The sequence below is a fragment of the Curcuma longa genome, chromosome 3 (genome assembly GCF_044706935.1).
Source record: "Curcuma longa cultivar G26 ecotype Majalengka, Jawa Barat chromosome 3, ITB_CL_G26_1.1, whole genome shotgun sequence".
Classification (NCBI taxonomy): domain Eukaryota; kingdom Viridiplantae; phylum Streptophyta; class Magnoliopsida; order Zingiberales; family Zingiberaceae; genus Curcuma; species Curcuma longa.
The window spans coordinates 10,546,043-10,567,436 of record NC_133863.1 but is presented as its reverse complement, the minus strand read 5'-3'; the positions used below and the strand labels follow the sequence as shown (position 1 = coordinate 10,567,436).

The window sequence follows — 21,394 nt, the reverse complement described above, 5'->3', positions numbered from 1 at the left end:
TTGATATATCATCAGTCGAGTTCCTAAATCGACTCACAAACTTTCTGTTTGCTCCGTAACTTCAGTCTACTACTAACACATAGCAGTAGATTGTGCAACGTTGTTCAACTAAGTGCCCAAGCCTTAGTGGGTCAAGGTTGCAGTTTGCTCAAGCTCGAGTGGGTTGAGGTCTTGGTCGACTGCCAATGACCCAAACATGACAACAGAATACTTAGGGTGTGTTTGGTTGGGGTCATCCGTGATTACCTTGGTTATGTGATTACCAAGTCATCACATAACCAAGGTTATAGGGAATAAAACATAACCTAATGTTGTTTGGTTTAATCCTAGGTAATGAGACAAAACCTTGTTTATTTGAAGGTTTTAATACATTACTTACTTTAACATTTACTATATTACCCCTAGTTCAATTATAATCATTTTTTACAACTAAATTAATTTGATATTTAATTATTTTTAAAATTAAATTATTAATTATAATATTAATAATATAATATATATTATAAATTTTAAAATTTTAAATTATCTTAAAAGAGGCTCTAACAAATAGGGATAAGTATTTGAGTAAAATCGAATCGACCGAATTAAATAAATCAAAAATAGATTAAAAATTTAAAATGCCAATTAGAAATTTATATTTAGTTCGAAATAGCCAGATAAAAGACAGTCATATTCTTGCAAGGTCGATACATGCATGCCCTGAGTTATATATCAACTTAAAATCTGAAGGACTGGTACCTTCGAAATAACCAAGTATATACTATAGGAAGTAGAATAAATTAGTATCAATTAAAATATAGCACAATCTGGGTGAATTTCTTAAAGCAATTGAAAGAGATTTAAGAGACAATCATACAGTACAAGTATTGCAAAAGAAAAACAAGCACTGTCAGGTAAAAAATTAGTGAACTCCAAAAGAAGCACAAAGTCATTATTATTAATGTCCATTAAAAAGAACAGATAATGGAAACAAAAGGCAAATATAGAAGAGAATACAAAACTAACAGCAAGAAAAGGAACAGATGATGAAAACAAACGTTTGGATGAGAATACATCAAGCACACCAGAGACCATTACATTCTAAAACTAATATATGCAATCAGATCACAGATTCATCATTTCGTTTGGATGGGTAACCAAGTCATCGGAGTAATATCAAAGTACGAAATCCCCTTTTCGCTTGGATGGGAAACCACGGCTTCTCCAACTACAAAATGTTTCGAACTAAAATTCCTGTGACAGAGAACCGATATCCCCTTTTCCCTTCCCTCCCTTACTGGGCAGTAAAGTCTGATGGATGTTTGGCAGAACACCGCCACTAGCGATCGTGACAGTTCCCAAAAGTTTGCTCGACTCTTCGTCATTCTTGACAGCAAGTTGTATATGCCTCGGGGCGATCCTGTTCTTCTTGTTATCCCTCGCAGCGTTTCCAGCCAACTCCAAAACCTAAGCAAAATCTGTAAAAATCAAATCAAGGAACAAGGAAAGAAACCGCAATAGTTTCCGATAAAGAAGAAGACGAGATCACCAACCTCGGCAGCAAGGTATTTAAGAACAGCAACGAGGTAGATGGGGGTGCCTGCACCGACAAGGAATTTTGCTGGGGTTTCCCTCGCAGAGTTTCGCTCGCCGCCGCCGCTAGGTTTTGCTCGCGCAGGAGAATCGGGTTTCGAAGGTTTCGCCGCTAGGTTTGCTCGTGCAGGAGAGTCGGGAAGGTTTTGCCGCTAGGTTTGCTCGCGCAGGAGAGTCGGGAAGGTTTCGCCGCTAGGTTTCGCACGGGCAAGAGGTTTACGTCTCGCGGGTAATAAAGTAAAGAAAATTTACTTAACCCCGGAACTTGGTTTTCTGATTCCGGGTTGGATACCTTTTATGCTGACGTATGCTGAGGTGTCAGGCATAAAACATTACCTGGAAATCATTGATTACCTAAACCAAATAAAGTTTTTATTAATAACTTTGGATGGATAACCAAGGTAATCTCAGATTACCCCCAACCAAACACACTCTTAAGGTCATAGCCTACTACTAAGTGTTCGAGCTGATTGCCAAGTACCCAAGGTTGCAACCTTCCCAAATGGTGGAGATTGCAATAGATTACCGAGTGCTCGAGCTCAAATGCCAACTATCCAACATGCCTCGAGCAGCACAAGTCCAAGTGGGTTCTCGAGTATCGACTCCCGAGGCATGTGCACACGCTCAAACACCCGAATCCAATTCTCAAGTATCAACTCCTAAGTCACATGTGACACTCGAGCACTTCAAGTTCAAGTTCGATTCCCAATACAAATTGACTCCCGGTCGAGCATGTAAAAATTAAAATTTTTCTATAATTTCTTATCTTTAATTTAGAACACTATATATACACACGTTTGAAGAGAAATACACCATGAAAGAAAAAAAAATAAAATATCTCTTACATTATTTTTATATTTTTATTGTACTATTATTTATTATTTTTTATATGTTATTTTCATTAGCACTAGTCTCTAATTAATTGAGACAAAAATCTATTTCTTTTTTTTAATAAATTAGCTACCTTGTTAATATTCTGGATTATATCTTATAAAATAATTTTCTTTTCAAGTTAAACTTAAAAGTTTATTTTTTTAGAATTATTTATTATTGATATTTGATGACCAAATTTATTTAAGAATTAATAAAATATTATCTATAGTTGCACTAATAAAAGAAAGAGTTTTAAAAATATTATAATTAAACTAAGCCTTTTTATTGTAACTTAACAAAATTAAAATGGCAGTTGATGGAAAATAATAAGTCTAGTTTTATTCAAACTATCTATTATGGATGTTATTGATATTAACTCATGAGTAATCTTTAAATAATTAATAGTTCCTTCTCTCTATTTAAAGTAAAATAAATTTTCTTCTCTTGAATTCTAATAAAAAATTAATATCTAATTATAATGCATAAACTTGTCTGTATTTAATTTGGAGAACTATAAATTTATTTCTATATATGACTATACAAATTGAAATTGTAGATATATAATATATATTTTTTAAAATTATATGATTAATTTGCTTCTAATTATATGATTGATTATTTTATTTATTACATTTTCTTTTAGTTTTATCTCCTCTCTTCCGTTTTCTTACCAATATATATATATACATCTTACACTATAGTTAAATACAAAATATATACACAAAGTGTAAAAGAGAATTAGTAGTACACCATGTCGAGAGTTGTAATTCTATGTGTCTTTCTTATTTTTGCTACCTTATGCATTGCAAGTAAGTTAATATTATCTTTTATATATTCGAAACTAATTTTATTTTAAATCTTTATTGAATTTATTTATTGTGTTGTTCATCTTTACTGACTCTCTTTTTCTAATCTTATTGAAGATATTTCTGATGCCGTTAATTGTTGTTCGGACAATCCCCAATGGGGTGATAGCCAACGAACCGGGTGCAACGGGGCTGATGATGCTAGTGAATGTAACACTTGGTGTTCATCCTCATGTAGAGGGGGAGAATGTAAAGTGAGAGGTGGATCTGAAGTTTGTCATTGTTTTTGTTGATCAATTTGTCAAGATTGAGAATAAATTTGATTATCCATTTTAAATGGTGAAATAAAATTTACTTTTGCATATGCTTTTTTAATATTCTTAAATTATCTAACAATTTTTTAAAATAATGAAATAAGGTATATAATAAATATTGATAATTTTTCATTCTTATTTTTATTATCTTGTATTATATGATTAATTATGTGAGAGACTTATTTTCATGGTTTTTAAAACATATTTTATTATTTCGCTATATATCCATATTATATACGTTAGAAGAAATACACATTGAAAAGAAAAATATAATATCTCTTCCATTGCTTTTATCTCTTAACCTTATTTTTTATTTTAATCAACTTTCTGATCTTCCATTACCTATTTAGACTTTTCATCTTATACTAAGTGTCTAATTCTTCATGATCCATTTAGACTTTCCACTATTAAGTATTCAGTCAACCTGGACCTACTTGACACCTAATCAATATATTAATCAAACATTAAAATTCAACTTGAGTCAAACCCAGCTTGGACATCTTGGTCAATCTTGACCTGAGATTGATTGCACCAACAATAGTAGACCTTAGATTAGTCGCCCTAAGAGGCAGGATACCAAGTAAAATCAACGGGCCCACAATCAAGAAGAAGCGATCGAAGCTATTCACCCTTCTTTAGCTCGGACGGGTCCTAACACCGAGCTCGACTATAGAATATCCAAGGTCGCGACTTGTGCCAAGTGCTAGAGCCGATTGCCAAGTGCTTGAGGTCACGACCTTCCCGAGTGACAGAGATCGCAACTAGTTGTCAAGTGCTTGAGCTCAACAGTTGAGTACCCCGCATGCCTCGAGCAATCCAAATCCAAGTGGGTTCCTTGAGTATCGAATCTCGAGGCACATGCACTCGCTCGAGCACCCCAATTAGTGTGATTCTCAAGTACGGATCCCCATGCACATGCACGCGCTCGAGAACTCCAAGTTCAATTCTTGAGTACCGACCGACTCCCGAGTCAAGCATGTAAAAATTAAATTTATTCTACAATTTCTTATCTTTAATCTATGTCTATATATACACACATGTTGACAAGAAATACTAAAGAAAAATAAAATAAAATGTCTCTTGTATTTTTTTATTTTTTCATTGTACTATTATTTTTTTTAGTTCTTCGAATCAATTAATTTTAGGGGTGATTGATTCGACCCTATAAAAGTTTTCCATCAGTTCTCATAATAAATCCGGATAGCGCTCATATTGTTGGACACCAACGGCTAGACCATGACCCAAAAGGAGATTCATGCTTTTCTCAATTCAAGTACTTAATCATAGTTTGCCCCCATGTTTTTCTCAATATTAATTAGATTGATCGTCTTAAGGGGCGGGATACCAAGTAAAATTTAGAAGTTATGCATGTGGTATCAAGTTTGAGTTAAGTTTTCTGTTGCACATTCAAACAATGGGTCCGCAATCAAGACGAAGCGATCGGAACTATTTATCCCTTTTTAGCTCGGATGGGTCCTAACACCGAGCCCAACTATAGAGTACCCAAGGTTGTGACTTATGCCAAGTGCTTGAGTCGATTGACAAGTGCTCAAGCCGATTGCCAAGTGCTTGAGGTCACAACCTTCTCGAGTGCAGATATCGCAATCGGTTGCCAAGTGCCCAAGCTCTATTGTTGAGTACCCCGCACTCGCTTGAGCACCTTGAGCCTGATTCTCAAATATCGATTCCCAATTTACATGCGCGCACTCAAGCACTCCAAGTTCGATTCCTGAGTACTGACTGACTCCCGAGACAAACATATAAAAATTAAAATTATTCTATAATTTCTATATATGTTTATATACACATGTTGACAAGAAGTACTCAATGAAAGAAAAAAAATAAAATGTCTCTTGTATTTTTTTTATCTTTTCATTGTACTATCATATTTTTTTAGTTCTTCGAATCAATTAATTTTAAGGATGATTGGTTCAATTCTATAGAAGTTTTTCATCAATCCTTAGGATAAATCCGGATAGTGCTCACGTTGTTGAAAAGCCCTAAACTAGGTGTCACGATAGGGCTTCAAATTAGAATTTATGAATTTATCGAAAACCCACAACGAATACAAAATAAACGAAGTATAGGGGCCTCGAGTCGTGTTTTTCCAAGGACTAGTAGAAAATTGCCTAAATTGAGCTTATTGTGTCGTTCTTTTTGGGTTTTCTATATAAATGGGGGTTTGTTTTGGAATGTAAATTTAAAATCAGTAAATGAAACAATTTGTAAGTTTGCTAACCTAGAACTAAAACTACCGAATTAAAGTACCAACTACTCTATAATTGCAACACAACTCAAATCAAAGTATGAAACCTATACTAGTTAGAATCTAATGGGATAAGACTAATCATGAAATGAGCAATTCAGTTTCCTAAGCGTGCAAAGAAACTATGGCAATCAAAACTCAATGCTAGGACTCATTTAACCCGACTGAGAAACTCACAATTTCTATAAAAGCATCAAATTAGCATTTGAGAATTAATAAGCCATGCAAGACAACAAGTAAATGCACAAGCAGGTTTTAGAAACTAAACTTGACATTCTACGCAGCTACAAACCCAATACTTCCTAATCAATCCCAAAACCTGATACAAACTCATTCTGATACGGGATTTTGATACTGAACAGTGAAAACCAGGGTTGCAGACAGTTCAATTTAGCTGGGAAGATGGAAGCTAAGCTAAGCTAGTTAACAAATCCGACACCAAGCAACTAAGCATTAACCAAACCACCTAATGCACAAGGCTTAATTCTGTGAGAAGGTTGGCACGAACAGTTGAAGGTGGCACAAAGCAGCAACAAGCAAGGCTATCAGAACTTACCAAAATCAGTAAAACAAACAGCTAATTGAATCCTAAACAATTTCAAATCCAAACACCAGCTAATCATTAACTAGATAAATTGAATTGACAAGGTTTAGTCAGAACACAAATTCAAAATGGGATTGACAGAAGCTAGGAAATGCAGAAATCAGAAGTTCAGTAATCAGAAACGCAGAAACATCAATTTCTTCCCATTTCCTTCGTGTTTTCTCATCTCGGTGTCAAACGAGAGCCGAATTGGAGACCCTCCTCATCGGAAATCCTTTTAGAAGCTCGAACCAATCGCTGGGACTTGTCTGCTCGCGTCCCAGCTCAGAAAATCAGAGAAACCCTCTCTGAAAATCGAACAGTGTCTCGAACAGAAGTTTTGGTTGCAAAAACTGGATTGTTGCTCCCCTTCTTGCGCTGATGAGGTTGTTGATGCCTTCTACGTGCTCCACCACTCTTCCGAGAACCCCTCTTCGAGTTGTAGAAGCCGACGATGCAGCAACACTCAGCGACGCAGTGAAACAGGGACTGAACTCGCCGGAGAAACCCTCCCCTACGCGCTCCGTCCAGCTGCTGATTATACCCAACGAACCGGTTCCAGCCTCCTCAACGATCCAGAAGCACGATTGAAGTGAAAGAAATGGACGGGACCGGCTGTGGAGTTACGCTCCTCAACAGAGGAGGAAGCGCGCGGAGACGAAGCACAGTAGCCGCCGGGTCACTGTTCATCAGGTAAGGTTTTTGATTTTATACTGCTTATTAATCAACAGATCTGGGCCCTTGATTTCAGATTCAACGGTGCAGGATTGATCTTGGCTTTAGGGCAGTCTAGGGTTTCCAAAAAAATCAGAAATTTTGATCGGGCTCGATCTAAGTCATGCCCTCCATGTTGGCTTGATCGATTTGACGAATTTGATTCGATTTGACCGCGGTTGAGCTCGAGTTGGGTCCGGTTCAAGCCCTAAAATCAATTAAAACCAAATTAATACCAAAATTCACCATTAAATCATAAAAAATTATATCAAACCTCAAATTATGCAATAAATGACAATTAAGATCAAATCGATTCATTTTGTAATTTATTTTCATGTAAAAACCCAAAATTGAATCGATTAAAAATGCATAAACCCTAGTTCATCAGTTGTTGGACACCAATGGCTAGACCAGGGCCTACAAGGGGATCCATGTTTTTCTCAATTCAAGTATCATAGTCTGGTCCTATGCTTTTCTCAATTCAAATACTCAACCATGATCCGACTCATATGTGTTTTATGTTTTTCCTATTAAAGAGCATAATCTTGCCTAGTTTAGATTCGACCTGTAATATTTTGAATATTTCTATGTATTTTTATCATTACACTGTGTCCGAAGGTCATTTTCATTGGCACTAGGCGCTAATCAATTGAGATAAAAATCTATTTCTTTTTTAAATAAAAAATTAGCCTTACAAAATAATTTCCTTTTCAAGTTAAACCTTAAAATTTTAATTTTTGGGGAATTATTTATTATTGATGCCTAATGACCAAATTTATTTAAGAGTTAATAAAATATTATCTATAGTTGCACTAATAAAAGAAAATGTTTAAGAAATATTATAAATTAAGTTTTTTTATTGTAACTTAACAAAATTAAAATAGCAGTTGAAAAATAATAAGGCTAGTTCTGCTCAAACTATTCTAAGTATGGATGTTATTGATATTAACTCATGAGTAATCTTTAAATAATTAATAGTTCCTTCTCGGTAATTAAAGTAAAATAAATTTCCTTCTCTCGAATCCTAATAAAAAATTAATATATAATCATAATGTATAAACTTATGTGCATTTAATTTGGAGAATTATAAATTTATTTCTATATATAACTATACATAATTGAAATTGTAGATATAAAATATATTTTTAAAAATCATATGAGTAATTTGCTTCTAATTATATGATTGATTATTTTATTTATATTTTCTTTTAGTTTTATCCTCTCTCTATATATACATGCATCTTACATTATAATTAAATACAAAATATATACACAAAGTGTAAAAGAGAATTAGTAGTACACCATGTCTCGAGTTGTAATTCTCTGTGTCTTTCTTATTTTTACTACCTTGTGCATTACAAGTAAGTTAGCATTTTCTTTTATATATTTGAAACCAATTTTATTTTAAATCTTTAATTATTGAATTTATTTATTGGTTTGCTCATGTTTATAATTGACTTTGTTTTTATCTTAAATTGAAGATGTCTCTGATGCCATTGATTGTTGTTCGGACAATCCCCAATGGGGTGATAGCCAACGAACCGGGTGCAACGGGCCTGATGATGCTAGTGAATGTAACACTTGGTGTTCATCCTCTTGTAGAGGGGGAGAATGTAAAGTGAGAGGTGGATCTGAAGTTTGTCATTGTTTTTGTTGATCAATTTGTCAAGATTGAGAATAAATTTGATTATCCATTTTAAATGGTGAAATAAAATTTACTTTTGCATATGTTTTTTTAATATTCTTAAATTATCTAACAATCTTTAAAAATAATGAAATAAGGTATATAATAAATAAATAATTCTTGGTAAGGATAAAAACCTTAATTAATTAAGGATAAAATTGACATGGAGTGTGGTTACTTTGAAGTTTGATAATGGCATAAAAGATTAAAAGTAGACATAAAATTGATTGAGCTCTTTGCTAATGGTTGATCACATGAAAAGATATTCTAATTGTATGCATAAATTTTAATAATTAGGGATAAAATTGACATGGAGTGTGTGGTTACTTTGAAGTTTGATAATGGCATAAAAGATTAAAAGTAGACATAAAATTGATTGAGCTCTTTGCTAATGGTTGATCACATGAAAAGATATTCTAATTTAGAGCAAATTATTTGAATAATTAATTGGTGATATGAAGTTGTAAATTCAAAAGAAAATTATTTAAAATATATAATAGACATATAAAAAATACCTATTTTATGCTACACTAATATATATATATATATAATAAACTTATTTTGGCTTGTGCATATTTATTAAAAATGATGATTTATGGTAGTCAAAATTATATAGTAGACTACAGTCTCTCACATTTTCTATTGTACAAATAAAGAGCAAAAAGAGTTTATAGAGAAAAACTCTTACCTAGGATAAAAACTACCCCCTCAAAGATTGAGAATAAATTTGATTATCCATTTTAAATGGTGAAATAAAATTTACTTTTGCATATGTTTTTTTAATATTCTTAAATTATCTAACAATCTTTAAAAATAATGCCGAAATAATGAAATAAGGTATATAATAAATTGACATGGAGTGTGGTTACTTTGAAGTTTGATAATGGCATAAAAGATTAAAAGTAGGCATAAAATTGATTGACCTCTTTGCTAATGGTTGATCACATGAAAAGATATTCTAATTGTACGCATAAATTTTAGAGTAATTATTTTAATAATTAATTGATGATAATAATTGAAGTTGTAAACTCAAAAGAAATTTATTTAAAATATATATAATACACTTATAAAAAAAATACCTATTTTATGCTACACTTATATATATATATATATAAATAGGTTTCTCCGTCTCCGAGAGATATCCAAAAAGGGAAAAATTATAGTCTTGGTAGATTGCTAAGTAGGCCTTAGATTGATTGTGTTAAGGGGCGGGATATCAAATAAAATTTAGAAGTTATGCATGTGGTATCAAGTTTAACTTAAGTTTTTTGTTGCACATTCAAATAATGGGTCTGCAATCAAGACGAAGCGATTGGAATGCCCGACTATAGAGTACCCAAGGTTTCGACTTATGCCAAGTGCTCGAGCCGATTGCCAAATGCCAAGTGCTTGAGGTCATGACCTTCCCGAGTGCAGATATCGCAATCAGTTGCCAAGTGCCCGAGCTCAATTGTTGAGTACCCCACATTGAATATTGAGGAACATGCACTCGCTTGAGCACCTTGAGTCTGATTCTCAAATATCGATTCCCAATTTGCATGCGCGCACTCAAGTACTCCAAGTTTGATTCCTGAGTACTGACTGGCTCCCGAGACAAACATATAAAAATTAAAATTATTCTATAATTTCTATATTTATATACACACACATGCTGACAAGAAATACTCAATGAAAGAAAAAAAATAAAATGTCTATTGTATTTTAATTTTTTATCTTTTCATTGTACTATTATTTTTTTAGTTATTCGAATCAATTAATTTTAAGGATGATTGGTTCAACTCTATAGAAGTTTTTCATCGATTCCTAGGATAAATTCAGATAGCACTCACGTTGTTGGACACCAACAATTAGACCAGGACCCACAAGGGGATCCATGTTTTTCTCAATTCAAGTATCATAGTCCGGCCCTATGCTTTTCTCAATTTCAATACTCAATCATGACCCGGCTCATATGTGTTTCATGTTTTTCCTATTAAAGAGGATAATCTTACACTAGCTGAGATTCGACTTGTAATATTTTAATATTTCTATGTATTTTTACCATTGCACTGTGTCCGAAGGTCATTTTCATTAGCACTAGGCTCTAATCAATTGAGATAAAAATTTATTTCTTTTTTAAATAAAAAATTAGCCTTACAAAATAATTTCCTTTTCAAGTTAAACCTTAAAAATTTAATTTTTGAGAATTATTTATTATTGATACCTAATGACCAAATTTATTTAAGAGTTAATAAAATATTATCTACAGTTGCACTAATAAAAGAAAATGTTTAAGAAATATTATAAATTAAGTTTTTTTATTGTAACTTAACAAAATTAAAGTAGCAGTTGATGAAAAATAATAAGGCTAGTTCTGCTCAAACTATTCTAAGTATGGATGTTATTGATATTAACTCATGAGTAATCTTTAAATAATTAATAGTTCCTTCTCAGTATTTAAAGTAAAATAAATTTCCTTCTCTCGAATCCTAATAAAAAATTAATATATAATCATAATGTATAAACTTATGTGCATTTAATTTGGAGAATTATAAATTTATTTCTATATATGACTATACATAATTGAAATTGTAGATATAAAATATATTTTTAAAAATCATATGAGTAATTTGCTTCTAATTATATGATTGATTATTTTATTTATATTTTCTTTTAGTTTTATCCTCTCCCTATATATACATGCATCTTACATTATAATTAAATACAAAATATATACACAAAGTGTAAAAGAGAATTAGTAGTACACCATGTCTCGAGTTGTAATTCTATGTGTCTTTCTTATTTTTACTACCTTGTGCATTGCAAGTAAGTTAGCATTTTCTTTTATATATTTGAAACCAATTTTATTTTAAATCTTTAATTATTGAATTTATTTATTGGCTTGCTCATGTTTATAATTGACTTTGTTTTTATCTTAAATTGAAGATGTCTCTGATGCCATTAATTGTTGTTCGGACAATCCCCAATGGGGTGATAGCCAACGAACTGGATGCAACGGGCCTGATGATGCTAGTGAATGTAACACTTGGTGTTCATCCTCTTGTAGAGGGGGAGAATGTAAAGTGCGAGGTGGATCTGAAGTTTGTCATTGTTTTTGTTGATCAATTTGTCAAGATTGAGAATAAATTTGATTATCCATTTTAAATGGTGAAATAAAATTTACTTTTGTATATGTTTTTTGAATATTCTTAAATTATCTAACAATCTTTAAAAATAATGAAATAAGGTATATAATAAATAAATAATTCTTGGTAAGGATAAAAACCTTAATTAGGGATAAAATTGACATGGAGTGTAGTTACTTTGAAGTTTGATAATGGCATAAAAGATTAAAAGTAGACATAAAATTGATTGAGCTCTTTGCTAATGGTTGATCACATGAAAAGATATTCTAATTTAGAGCAAATTATTTGAATAATTAATTGGTGATATGAAGTTGTAAATTCAAAAGAAAATTATTTAAAATATATAATACACATATAAAAATTACCTATTTTATGCTACACTAATATATATATATATATATAGGCTTGTGCATATTTATTAAAAATGATGATTTATGGTAGTCAAAATTATATAGTAGACTACAGTCTCTCACATTTTCTATTGAACATATAAAGAGTAAAAAGAGTTTAGAGAGAAAAACTCTTACCTAGGATAAAAAATACTAGTCAGATCGAAGATCTGAATATCTAGATTAAATGCAAAATTCTTCTAGCAATATTGTGTCTAGATGGTGAAGATGGATAAGAAGATATAACACATGGATTTGTATCAAAGTAATGCCGAAAAAGAGAATTATATTAGGAATTAACAATTATTTTTTGGACAAATTTATTTAAGGATAATCATAAGCAATTGATTGTCTTTAGCTTAAAAGTAATACTAAATCGGTAGAGGCAATGGAGATGATGATATAGAATAAATTTGAGGATTTTATCTAATATGATACTTTTGGTCTAAAGATATTTAAGAAATGTTGTTGTTGTGTGAACTGTGAGAAGTGTCCTTTTTTATTTTTTATTTTTGAATAGGTATGTTAAGATGGATAAAGAAAGAGCGAAATAGACCATTTTCCTGATAATATATATTTTATTATTTTTTATCAACTTCTATTTAATTTCTTTTTCTACTTTTCTCAATTTTCACCCGTCGTTTACCGGCCTTGTAACTGGAGCAAGGTAGTGGGGTCACGGACACCCTCAGTTCCTTGCGCCGGACGGAACTGAAGTGGCTGTAGTGTGAAACGCCCATCACAGAGGAATCACAGACCTTGTTGAATGACGCGTGGCGATCTCCGATTGCTAGTCGTCGGGTTGTGGTCAACACTAGTGTACCCTCTCAGCACGACCCGAAGCGCCAGAGTAGCTGCGGCATCGGCGGCTGGTAAACTAAAAAATAATAAGTATACGTGATCGATCTATTTGGATCGGGATCCCGGCGATGGCGAAGCAGCTCTGTGCTCCCTCTTCCTCCGGCCTCTTCCCCGCCGACTCCCATCGAGCGGCGCTGGCTTACGCCGCGGCTTCCAACCTTCCCTCCCCTCGCCTCCGCCGCTCCTTCCCCTCCTTCCGATCCTCTCCCTCTCTCCGTTCTGCTCCTTCTTCACTTCGCTTCCAGGTATGCTCTCTTACTTTTTTGAGCTCCGATGGCAAGGAATAGGAACGGTGTTTTGTTTTTCGAGTTATGTGCCGTCGACCTGATGTTTTCCAGAGGTCGGCGATCAACTCGCACCGGGGTACGTCGGTCGTTTGCGCGGCTTCATATCCGGATCAACTGAGGGCCGCTAGGGAGGACATTAAGGAGCTTCTCAAGACAACTTTTTGTCATCCTATTCTGGTATTCTAGTTCGTTATATTGTAATACTCTGTATTGTTTGTTAGATCTGGTTTCCAAGTTTTTTTGCGATGTGTTTTGAAGATAAGTGCTAAACACCTGGATATAAAATTAAAACATGATCGTACCCATTAAGTCCTGTGAATTAGGTAGCAATTTCTGAAGTCAAAAGTGAGGTTGGTTCAGGAGGTGGATTCTTGAGATAGTTCACTGAGCAAACAGAGACTTCCGAAGGCAAGACGGAATCCATATGTCAGATGGACAATAGAATATCTAGAGGCTCTACGTGACTGTCTTAGAGGTTAGGAGTGGCAATTTGTTGTATCATGTTAATATAGTTAAGTTATATGACAAAGTTATTGATATTTTTTTAAATAATTCATATCCGCTACCAAGTCAATTCATATGAATCATTGGATTGTGTCATGTCGTATTTAGGTTATCTTGGTTGATCGTGTTTTGAGTTGATTTGAATTGGGTTGTATTATCAGGTCATGTTGAAGATTACTAGCTCTAACTGTTCTTTTGGTGCCTTGAGAATGATGGCCCATCAGTATAAACTGGAGCAAAGAATAGTCTTTGGTTCAAACTTTTGTCATTATAAAATGCAGTCCGGCAGAAATGACAGTTACCACAGCATGGAGTATTGGATTCTTAGAAGCACAACTTTCAGTAATCAATGATCCCTTTAGAATTTATCTAATCTTGTTGTAATTAAAGATTCATATTTTCTCCTTTCACCTCCATTTGTTTTGATGGTTGTTTTATGTTGTGAAAATATGAAAGAAGTGTTGGTGCTATGAAATATGATAGATGTGCAAACAATTTCTCTTATTATTAAACTTTTCATTAACAATACTAAAACAGTTGCTTTTTCAGTTAATTTACAATTTGTAAGGTAATATAGTGTGTGTTTCTGTAGGCAAATGTATTTGAAATTGTAACAATATATGCTAGCCTGAAAATGTAACAACAAATTACTATAAGAAGAGTGTGTATTAATAAAAAAAATGACCCCGATATTTAAGAATTTGTCACTAGAAATTTTGATGACAATAATTTTATTACTAGATTCGTTGGTCTACCTCCTGTGGCTAAAACTATTAATGATAGTTTTAATTTGATTCATTACTGAATGTGACATTAGTCACTTTTCTATCATTAATAACAATCTATTTTATAGTATCATCACTAAATGGTCACTAATGAGTAATGATATAATAGTGTCAACATTTTATGAGAAATTTTTTCATTATGTAAATAATCATTTTTCACTGGTTTGTTACTGAAAATAATTTTAGTGGCAATGTTTTTAATATTAGCTGTGGTTAGAACCTCATGCATCAATGGTGCATTGTTCTTTATTATGGTAGATGCATTATGCTGAATCAAGGTATAATGCCATGATTTTATGGCCTACAGGTACGTCTAGGATGGCATGATGCTGGCACATATGACAAGAACATTGAGGAGTGGCCGAAATGTGGGGGAGCTAATGGTAGCTTGCGGTTTGAAATAGAGTTGAAGCATTCTGCCAATGCTGGTACTGAAGTTATTAAACAAAAATTTTAAATCTTTGTTGAATATGATGGTTACTGACTTGGTACTGCAGGCCTTGTAAATGCTCTAAAGCTTCTTCAGCCTATCAAGGAAAAGTATCTAGGCATTACATTTGCAGATTTGTTTCAATTAGCCAGTGCTACAGCTATTGAGGTTGGCCTTTTTTTATTTTCTGACTTAGTTGCTTCAAAATTTATAATTCTTTTGCAACCAACTTGTGTTTCATACTTTTTGCTGGAGAACTATTGGAACTAATATTGATTGACTCTTTCTCAGGAGTCTGGTGGTCCTCATATTCCTATGAAGTATGGAAGGGTTGATGTCTCTGGACCTGAACAATGCCCTGACGAAGGAAGACTTCCTGGTTAGAGACCCATGCAAACTTGCTGATAGCAAGCAACTTATTTCTCAATTGATATTTGCATATAATACTCACCGTGACAGGTTTTGAGTGAAATATTATCTTCTTTGTGTGTGTTGAAATGTGATTTATTTTTTGTTCATATGCACAAAAGTAATTATCACTCCCTGGTTTGAATTACTTTAGTTGCAGTTCCCTATGCTATTGACTTTACCTCATGCTCTCTCCTCTGAGTTTGATTATGATAATCTATTGCATTTTCTCCTCTGAGTTACCACTCAAGTTGTTCAAAACACTTGACAAAAGGATTGAGACTAAAGTGATGTGGTTCGATTGGCACTTGACCTATAGCAATAGTAGGTAGGTAACTAGTGATAGCACTCAGCAGTTGAATGAAACCGACTAGGGAGCTTAGAAAGCTTAGACATGTATTAGAGACATTACTTTTGGCTTGAGATGTTGCTTGGCTGCTTATAGTGAATGGTGGTATGGCCTCACTGCTTCCTCTTTAGAGGTAGTTGTGGCCAAACCCATACCTTGGTGTACAGGTAGGGATACATCATTGCGCTCCTTTGACAAGAGCATTTAATGCAACAAGGCGGATCATATTAAATAAGAGACAACTTATTCCTATAAATAATGGGAGACCACGTTGCGGCCTTTTCATTTGCTAGTGTTGGATCATTTGTTCTATGCTCAAACTTCATCTCTCAGATCTTCAACTGCTCGAACCTCCTTATTTTGCAATTATTTCTTAGGTATGAAGCATAGTGATTCCAAAGTAATGGAAGTGTTCACCCATGGGACTAACTGAAATCCTTTCAGAGGCGAAGCCTCTTGTGTCCCCTTAGTGGGTATCCACTAGTGGTCTGACCCTTATATGAATTTGTAGAGCCTATAAACTTTTATTTCTTTCATTCCAGGAGGTTTTAAGTTTTGCTTGTCGACCTTCATGATGGGTTTGAGAAATGACTTTTACTATATCTCCCAACTTGAAGGAGAGTGGGGGGTCGTAGTCGATTGACACCATTGATGCTCACAAAGGCCATCCTCTCCTTCAAAGATCTTGAGGTGTTGATCAGGTTGAGTGAGAACTTGTCAGTGTTAAAGCATTTGGTCTATGCCTATGAAGGATGGTTAGTTGGAGTTGATCTTAGCCCTAGCTTTTATAAAGTTTAGTCAAGTGTCCTTTCAATTCCTTATTTTTCCATTTTTGGTAACTTTATCTCTTGCTTTCTCAGAGAAATTTTGCAAGGATGAGAGGTTTATCAGCTTGCAGTCAATGACCATCTCCTTCTCAAGCATCTCAAGTGCTCGCCAAGTTATGATTTTTTTGATTCTAGAAGAGCCCCTTGGCCTCTAGACCAACTTTAGCCTTCAAAATAGAGTATAGCATGAAGGGAATAGGTTATCTCATAGTTTGTCCAGAATGATTATAGATCTCACTTGAAGCAATATCGTTGCATCATTCCCTCATTGTTGCCTCCTTTAGATGCTAACCAAATCCCCCTCCAGCTTGCACCTTCACAATCATGTCCGTCACCAACTTGCACCTTCACTATGGCAAAGCAATATCAATTTTTTGTCAACCATTAATTAGACGATGATGGTTATTTTATCCTAGGACCTTTCAACCTCATCCTGGGAGAGATTTCCCAATGAACGGATAGAAAGAAAAAAGGGTGGAGTTCAAAGGTTACTCTGTCTCCTTCATGCATCTAGTTGGCTCAGATATTTTCAACCTCTGCTTTCAAACCCTAATGCCATCATTAAGGTAGGGAATAAATTGGTTTCTTAGCTTGTTTGCAAGATTGTGTGCATTTGTTGATTGGTTAGTATGACTCAAGATGGCAGTTCTACGAGGGAAGGACACAGTTTTTATTGAAGCCCTAGCCATTGAGGGTTGTTCACGATTTGCAAATGCTACGTTCATTGTTCATCCTCTGCTTCACTAGGTTCTATATTAGTAGTGACTCAGTGAGACCCTCCTAGCACCAATGCTAATGGTTTAGTTTGAGGAGTGTTTTGGTTTGTTTGGTCTTAGTGATTGGATGAGAAAGCAGTTCAGTTGAGTAGCAAATCAATTGAAAGGATTGCCATTTGAGAGGATGTGATCCAACTCCATCTTTACCCACAAAACCAATTATGGGTGCGGGCCTAATGATGGCATTCTATAGCTAATGTCAACCATGTAGGGAGGTAAGGAGTCTTAGTTATGTGTATTAGAGACATTACTTTTCACTGGCATTTTACTTGCTTTTTATAGGGTCTGGTAGTATGGCTTCATTGCTCCCTCTTTGGATGGCTAGCATAGCATGTCTCATGGCACAACACGTGAAGAAACACCACTTCATCCTTGTTTAGCCATGGCATTTGGTGCAACTCAATAGATCACACTTATTGTGAGGTTGTCCATCATATTTAATGCGTTCTACACCGGGAGTTCTGTCTCCTTAGTGGATGCCCACTAGTCGTGGATGTTGTTGGTCAAAGGGCCTCTTGCCCATGAAGGTTCGATTGGCCAATGCTCCTAGAAGGTGCTGATTGCTTTGTCATTGAAAGGGGAGGAGAGTTGAGAGTGTTGTAGGTCCAACCAGGAGTGGGCTCCTCTAAGCCGAGGTCACTTGGAGTGAGATCATTAGCTTTCTTTTAGCACAATCACTATGCATAAATTGATAACAACATATTTCATTATCCATAGTTGCTTTCAAATAAGACTGACATGTCTCCTTGTCTATGAAATTTTTTATTACAATCCTTCTGTGCCCTTGTTGGATATTTGTTTTCTTATCTATTCCACTTCTATGTTTTTTTGTCAGATGCTGGTCCTCCTTCACCTGCTGATCATTTACGGAGTGTATTCTACAGAATGGGCCTGGATGACAAGGTTTTATCATAAATGTTTTCAACTAAATATGATTTCATAGTTAATATAACTTTGCCTAAAATCCTCTGTTTGCTTGATTTAGGAGATTGTTGCCTTGTCCGGAGCACATACGCTTGGTCGATCCAGACCAGAACGCAGTGGTTGGGGAAAAGCAGAAACTAAGTATACAGTAAGTCATCTGTCTTTTTTATCTCATTAAACCCTATAAAAAAATTAAAATTTCTAGACTTGAATACTCTCTCTTTTCCAACTCAAGCTGCTAAAATTAAACTATATATAAGGCTAATAAATGTTGAGAATTTGAACATTTTCTCAATTCAAATCACTTTATGACACCTAATAAAAATATATTATCTTGCATAAACAAGTTGCCTGTTGCCTTTTGCCTTTTTTTTTAACTAATCAAGAAAAAGAAAAAAAACAACTGAGCGTTGAAGCTAGTCTTCATAGCATCCTGATATCAACTCATTGGCTATTTTTGTCTAGGCAGCTCAAAAATTGCAAACTTGGTCAAAAAAGTTTACTAAATCATGTAACTTTGTGTTATGAAACTCTTATTTTTGCAAATTTGAGATGATATGAGGAAATTTTAAAATGTCAAGTACACTTTGTTATGCTGTTTTTATTACCAAAGGCCTGACTCTCTAGGTAAAGCTTGTAGGTTATCTTGTTCTTTTGAAAAAGTAGTTAATTTGCAAGAAAACATACATTGTAATTTCTTCAAGCTCTTGTTTAATCGACCCATTCTTTTTTAAATAAAAATGATATAATGCTTTTTTCATTTTTTTTTGCTGAGTTTAATTTATGTGATAGTAACTGTTCTTGGTATCTTTTCTCTTTTTTTGAAAAAAAAATCTGAATTTGTTGTCTGTTCTCTCTTTTTTTTTGTACTTTTCTAAACTAGGATATATAGTAAGATCAAAAAAGACTTGGTTAGAAACGATAAAATAAGATAAAATTTATTTAAATATAGATGATGATATAGTAGGGGATAGAGCCCCATGACATAAAGAGATTTATATAGCTGACCCCACCTAGTAGAATAAAACTTGGTTGTTATTGTTGTTGTTAGAAGATGATCTCAACTGTCCAAATTTAATTGCACAATTTTCAGAATTTTTTTCTAAACAGTCCAGCTTTATTTCTTGCCTTGCTATGTGATATATAAGTGTCAAATGGACTTCCTTATGCAGCCCGTGAGTAATGTTGCCAAGACACTAATTTTACAAATTTGAAAATGGTTTAATTTTGTTTAAATTTATGGATCTTTTAGGCACAGTGTACTTGTCTCAACTTGTGCATCGATAGTGCATCTTTTCTGCAATTGTCTTCACATTTTTTTGCATAAACATTTCTTTTTCATTCTAGCTCTCTTCTACAAGTATCATGATCTTTCTGTTCTATCTTGTGACTGAAAGCATAACATTTTCTTTCCATTACCATACATGGTGTGGCATCTCCGTGTTGAGATCATAGAGATAGTAAATGTGATGTTTTTTTTTTTTTCAATTGTGGCACTTATAGAAAGCTGGACCTGGTGCACCTGGTGGACAATCATGGACAGTACTGTGGTTAAAATTCGACAATAGTTACTTCAAAGTAAGTTCACTTTCTATTCCTTCTTAGTAGCTATAAGATATTAAACAGAGTTTTGCTTGGAAAATCCTTATAGGACATCAAAGAACGGAAAAATGAAAATCTGTTGGTCCTACCCACAGATGCTGTTCTATTTGAAGACCCACAGTTTAAGGTAAACAAAGATGTTACTTCCTCTCTAAAACGATCCAGAACAACCCAACCTTACTATACACACAATCACAGGTCTACGCCGAGAAATATGCAGAGGACCAAGATGTTTTTTTCAAAGATTATGCTGCAGCCCATGCAAAACTGAGCAACTTAGGTGCCAAATTTGACCCTCCAGAGGTAACATTTTGTCCTATAAAGGTTTTCATCTAAATACGCACTTGTCACTATAAAATGTCATATTACATGTGTCCTAAATCCATAATTTATGTTATTTTCATTATCTCCATCAATTTAAAATAAGATCAATCGTAACAGATGATTATATTTGTTTTTGTAGATGTATAGCACTTGTAATTGGATAAATTTTCATTTCAGGGGATCATAATAGATGATGACTCAAATGTAGCATCAGAGCTTTTTGCTGCAGCGGAGCATTCTCCTAGTGAATAATAGGTGCTTAGCTGCAAAATTCATAAACCGTTTTTAGTCGTCTATTACTGTTAGAAGAAATAAATTGCATTCGATCACCAACTGAATTATGAGTTTCCGAAACGTTGGCATAACAAAATTTAAATGAGTGGGAGGGATAAATGTACTGGAGTCTTAGTTGCTGAGAGATTCAATTCAAGAGAATTCAATTGCTCATACACATCACGTTTTTAAAATTTATTTACTGCTGCTCTGTGTTTAATAATCTCTGCGCGCGTCAGGATAATCTTTTTTTGATAGCTCCAGCCTCTGGCTAATAATGAAGAAAACGTTGAAGGGAAAAAGAAAAGAGAAAAATATCATACCATATAATACCACTGTTTTTACTGAAATAAAGAAAAAGATAGCAATGCTAACTAAACATCTTGCAATCTGATACCGCATGTTGAAGCGAGAAAAGATTTGTATGTGTAAGAAAAAAAGATGAGATGAAAAGTAATACAAAATTAATTTTTAACCGATATTTAATATAAATCAGATATTTATTATTATTCTCAGGCATTTACGTTTAGCAATAACATTATTTTACTTTGACAGTAAAAATTTGATTAAGTATTAAAATTTATTATATAATTCTTAAAATATCCTAAATAAACATAAAATACGCTTTTTAGAATTTTATTTAAATTCATCTAAATTTTAATTTTGATCAAAACTTAAATGAATGTCAAAATATATTGTATAATTCTTTAGAATTATA

General features: G+C 33.8%; 1 protein-coding gene and 1 long non-coding RNA gene across 2 annotated transcripts; one reads left to right on the top strand and one right to left on the bottom strand.

Moving 5' to 3' along the window:
• Nucleotides 1-919: 919 nt before the first annotated feature.
• Nucleotides 920-1,787, bottom strand: LOC141825390 (uncharacterized). Its single transcript, XR_012601505.1, has 2 exons — nucleotides 1,533-1,787; nucleotides 920-1,446 (listed from the first exon to the last, which is right to left on the bottom strand). It is a non-coding gene; the product is annotated as an uncharacterized LOC141825390 (long non-coding RNA).
• Nucleotides 1,788-13,217: 11,430 nt separating this feature from the next.
• On the top strand, nucleotides 13,218-20,852 carry LOC141825488 (putative L-ascorbate peroxidase 6, chloroplastic/mitochondrial). The gene is made up of 11 exons (XM_074712871.1): nucleotides 13,218-13,432; nucleotides 13,526-13,651; nucleotides 15,071-15,191; nucleotides 15,261-15,361; nucleotides 15,485-15,572; nucleotides 18,389-18,456; nucleotides 18,539-18,625; nucleotides 19,981-20,055; nucleotides 20,129-20,206; nucleotides 20,278-20,382; nucleotides 20,581-20,852. The coding sequence occupies exons 1-11, from the start codon at nucleotides 13,256-13,258 to the stop codon at nucleotides 20,653-20,655; spliced, it is 1,101 nt and encodes a 366-aa protein (XP_074568972.1). The 5' UTR covers nucleotides 13,218-13,255; the 3' UTR covers nucleotides 20,656-20,852.
• Nucleotides 20,853-21,394: the final 542 nt, after the last annotated feature.